Source organism: Corvus brachyrhynchos, unplaced genomic scaffold (genome assembly GCF_000691975.1).
Source record: "Corvus brachyrhynchos isolate BGI_N302 unplaced genomic scaffold, ASM69197v1 scaffold555, whole genome shotgun sequence".
Classification (NCBI taxonomy): Eukaryota; Metazoa; Chordata; class Aves; order Passeriformes; family Corvidae; genus Corvus; species Corvus brachyrhynchos.
Window position 1 is genome coordinate 147121 of NW_008238357.1, and position 4269 is coordinate 151389.

At 60.1% G+C, this 4269-nt stretch overlaps 1 protein-coding gene across 2 annotated transcripts in view; it reads right to left on the minus strand.

Annotated features, from left to right (window-relative positions):
* Nucleotides 1-3526, minus strand: part of SARS (seryl-tRNA synthetase) — a 5847-nt gene extending 2321 nt beyond the window's left edge. Inside the window, exons 1-6 of one of the 2 annotated variants that reach the window (XM_017735518.1) lie at nt 3068-3526; nt 2822-2926; nt 2117-2275; nt 1541-1684; nt 1099-1254; nt 130-351 (exon numbers count right to left, since the gene is read on the minus strand). In XM_017735518.1, the coding sequence (XP_017591007.1) occupies nt 130-351; nt 1099-1254; nt 1541-1684; nt 2117-2275; nt 2822-2926; nt 3068-3073 (792 nt within the window). In that variant the 5' untranslated portion in view covers nt 3074-3526. The remainder of the gene's footprint in view (nt 1-129; nt 352-1098; nt 1255-1540; nt 1685-2116; nt 2276-2821; nt 2927-3067) is intronic. The other variant, XM_017735519.1, reaches the window with a different exon arrangement.
* Between the last annotated feature and the right edge of the window lie 743 nt (nt 3527-4269).

Below are 4269 nucleotides of genomic sequence, written 5' to 3' on the forward strand. Positions count from 1 at the left end.
CACCAGAACATGCTGAATTCCTACTGGAACCCCACACCGATGCTGGGTACACCCTGAATTCCCACTGGAACCTCACAGCAGCCCTCAGTACAACCCGAATTCCTACCGGGACACTCCCTGCTCCTTCACCTTCTCGAACTGGTGGACGCGGAAGATGCCGCGCGTGTCCCGGCCGTGGGATCCCACCTCCTGGCGGAAGCAGGTGCTGAGCCCCGCATATTTGAGGGGCAGGTCCTCGGGCCGCAGCCACTCGTCGCGGTGCAGGGCGGCGATGGGCTGCTCTGACGTGGCAATCAGGTACTTCTCATCGATGGAGCTGTCCTCTGCCCGCTCACTGCCCTTCCCGATCACCTGCAGGGGACACGAGCCACTGGCTCTCTTCTAGCTGCTCCCACACCTCCAGGGACCAGCAGGGAGTTTTTCCAGGGCTGGATGGTTTGGGAGTTCATCACAGGAGTTTGTTGGTCCTTCAAAGGGGCTGATGGCAGGGACAAGTCACCTGTATCACCCGTGGAGATGGACCCCTTGTCACCTCATCACCATCACAAAGCCACCTCCTTGTCACCCATGTCACCCATGGAGATGGACCCCAGAGCAAGTCACCTCCTTGTCACTGCACTGCCATCATGTCTCACACGTGCAAATGGACACCGAAGATGAGCCACCTCCTTGTCACCTCATCACCGTCTTGTGGCACTGATAAACCTGGACCTCAGAGATAAGCCACCTCCTTGTCACCACATGTCACCAATGGAGATGGACTCCGGAGACCAGCCAGCTCCTTGTCACCTCATGGCCATCACAGTGTGTCACCCATGGAGATGGACCCGAGATGAGCCACCTCCTTGTCACTGCAGTGTCACCATGAAGTGTTTCCCATGGGGATGGACCCCAAAGACAAGCCACCTCCCTGCCACATCCGCACCATCACAATGTGGAAACGGATCCCAAGGAGAGGGGAAGGAACCACTGCTGCCATCAGCACTGCCACCACCACAGCCTTGCCAGGGCAGAGGGGACCTCGCTGCCTCCCTCCCCACAACCCCATGGGGGTGGCTTGCTCCCAAGTTCAGTCCCAAATCTGGAGCAATCCCTCACCTTGTAAAGCTCCTCATCAAACTGGCTGAGCTGGGCCACCTCCTGCATCACCTCCTTGCGCATGAAGAAGGGGGTGTACACCGGGGTGTACCCCCGGGCACGGAGGCTCTGCAGCGCGTACTGGATCAGTGCCTGCTCCAGGAACACCAGCGGGCCCTGGGAACAAGGGACACACTGCCTGTCACCACACACCCCGCTGGACTACTCCTCCTTGCTCAGTGGGCCCAGGAGACACGGAGTCCACGGAGCTGCAATGGCTGCCAGGCTCAGCGTCACCCCAGACCTCGGCAGGAACAGATCCCGATGCACCACTGTGGTCAGAGTCCATCCCACACCCCCACCATGGAGGCTCCCATCATCCATCCCAGGAGAGGCAAACCAAAGGCCCCTGACCCTCCTTGTTCCCCTCTGATCCCGATCATCCTGGGGTCACAGCTCTCACCTTAAGGAAGTAGCCGCGGCTGCCAGCCACCACGGCGCCCTTTTCCCCCTCATAGCCATCCACCATCACCACCAGATCCACGTGGGAATACTTCTTCCTGCAGCTGCAGTCACCCCACACCCGCTCCACCTTGTTGTCCACATCCTGCAGGAACCCAGAGAAAAGAGGAGCGGGAGCCCATCACCTCCTCAGTGCCCTGGAACTCTGTGACACCAGTCCCTGAACCACACTGGGCCCACTTTGGGAGCTCAAACTCCAGCCCGTAGCTTATTGTGCAGCCGCTTGGCAGCAAGCCTGGCCCAGTTGTGCTCCCACGGCAAAATATTCCCGTGGATGAATGGAGGCAGCAGAGGGAGACCCCATCCCCACCACAGGAAGCGCCTTTCCCATGAATTCCCCCAACAATGGTGTGCCCAGCGTCGTCTGAGCTGCTCTTTGTCTGATCCCGGCGGGAAATGCCAGCTTGTCATGCAGATTTCCCTCACCCGCCCACCCAGCCAGGCTTGGGGGATACCCCGCTGGGAGCCCCCTGCTTCCCACTGTGAGCTTCCCAGCTCTGCTGACCCCGTGTCCCACCTCGTCGTTGCTAATGGGCACCGAGGGGTGGAGAAGGTTCCCAATCTCCCGGAGGCTCTCAAAGCGTTCAGCCTCCAGCCGCAGACGCTCAGAGTCGCACTCCAGGATGGCCTCATCAATGAGCAGCCGGATTTTTTTTATCTGGGATACCTGGAGACACTGCAGAAAGACCTCCAGATGAGGTGGGGGAGGGAGAAGACCACCGGGAATGGGAGCCTGCTCGCCCAGCAAAGGGAATCCTGGACCCAGCATGGTGAATTCCAGACCCCCACAGATTTTGGAGTGAGCCCCTGGGCTGGACACACTCAACAACAGCCTGAGGGGACAAAGGGGTGACAAGCTGGGCTCTGGAAGGCCTGAGCTGCTCACATGGCAGCCAGCACTGCACTCATTAACCAGGGTGACTACCAAACTGGGGTGGAAGCAGGCAGGGAGGGACACACTGAGGACACAGAAGGACTGAGGCTGCTCCAATTCCCAGGGATGAGCCCTTGACTGACACAGAGCGATGCTGGGGAGATCAAGGACACCGAGGAAGAGTCGGTTATTGCTGGTGTGGGACTGGGAGATAAAGGATCCTCCCAGCTGGGGCTTCAGGCAGTCCCCCCTCATTTGGTGGGCACTTCAGGCCACCAGTTTGGGCAACTCCAGGCAAAGCTCTGGCCAAACTGTAGGCACAGTGGGGAAAGTTGGGGTCTCACTCACCCCCAGGACATCAGCTGTGAGTTCATCCAGGTTCTGTGCACTCTCTGGTACTGATTCATCTGTCCCTACTGGCTCCTTTTTCTGCAGAGGGAGGAAAAAGTAACCCTGGGAGAATTGAAGAGTAGAATTCCAGGGGGAAAACATCCCTCAGTGACACAAGGGAGAGGCTGGAGGGCTGGGAGAAGGGCAGATGTCACCAGTTGGTGATGTCCCACCATGAGGTGACCCAGGGCCCTTGTGCCCCACCTTCATCTTGTCCCCGATGGTTTTGCTGCACAGGTTCTTCAGCTTGTTCAGGTTGTCGGCACGAAACCTGCCTGGAAAGGGAGGCAGGGGCTGTCAGCTGGAGTGGGAGAGGGGCTGGGGTGCCCATCTGGTGCAGAGAGGTGACATGGGAGCAGGAGTGGGGGTGGCAGCTCCAGGAATACCCACAGGCACCAGCCCTGGGGTTTTTGCAAGGAGAGCCGCAGGGAGTAGGGATGGCATTGGAAAACCCCTGGAGTGACATTGCACTGGGACCCCCATGCCAGGCTGGAAACCCTCATGAAGTGCTGGGACCTCCTGATGCTGGGATGGGACACCCCAACTCTAAGACGAGAACCCCACACTGGGATTCCCCATGCTGGGCTGGGACCCCCACACTGGGATAGGACCTCCACATTGGGACCCCCATGAGGGGATGGGACCCCCAACACCAAGATGGGATCCCCCACACTGGGCTGAATGTCCCATGCCAGGCTGGGAACCATAAACTGGAATGGGATCTCCGCCCCACGCTATGACCCCCCACATTGGGCTGGGATCCCCATGCCAAGATGGGACCCCCCACATCAGTGTAGGACCCCCATACTGCACTGGGAGCCCTCCCAATGCTGGGCTAGGACACTCACACCAGGATGGGACCCCCCAAAAGCATGGGACTCCCATGCTGCACTGGGACCCCCATGCCAGGATGGGGCCACCCCCCTCCACGGGCTCGGAGCCCCCCTGTGCTGGGACCCCTACATCACGTTGGGACCCCCCTGCCAGGATGGGACTCCCCCATGCCAAGATGGGACCCCCACATTGCGCTGGGATCCCACATTGTGATGAAACCCCTCCTTCAGCGGGATGGCAGTGCTAAGGAGAGAGCAGATCCTGGGATCTGGGGCCACGGTGACGAGATTCAGGGGCTGTTGGATGAGGGGAGCATGGATGTATCCCCTTTGTGACCCCAGGGCCGGGAGGGGCAGAGCCCAGGACCCGGGGCAGTTCAAACTGGGGACACCCAACGCCGAGAACATGCCACCCCATCAGCGGGAGGGGTCAGTCCGCAGGGGATGATCCAGAGCCAGGGAAAAAGCAACAGGATACAGCACAGCACGGGCTCCACGGCACCGGCGCCGCGGGATTGCATCAGCCAGCGCGTCCCGGGAGCCCGCGTCACCCTGTCACCTCCTACAGCCCTC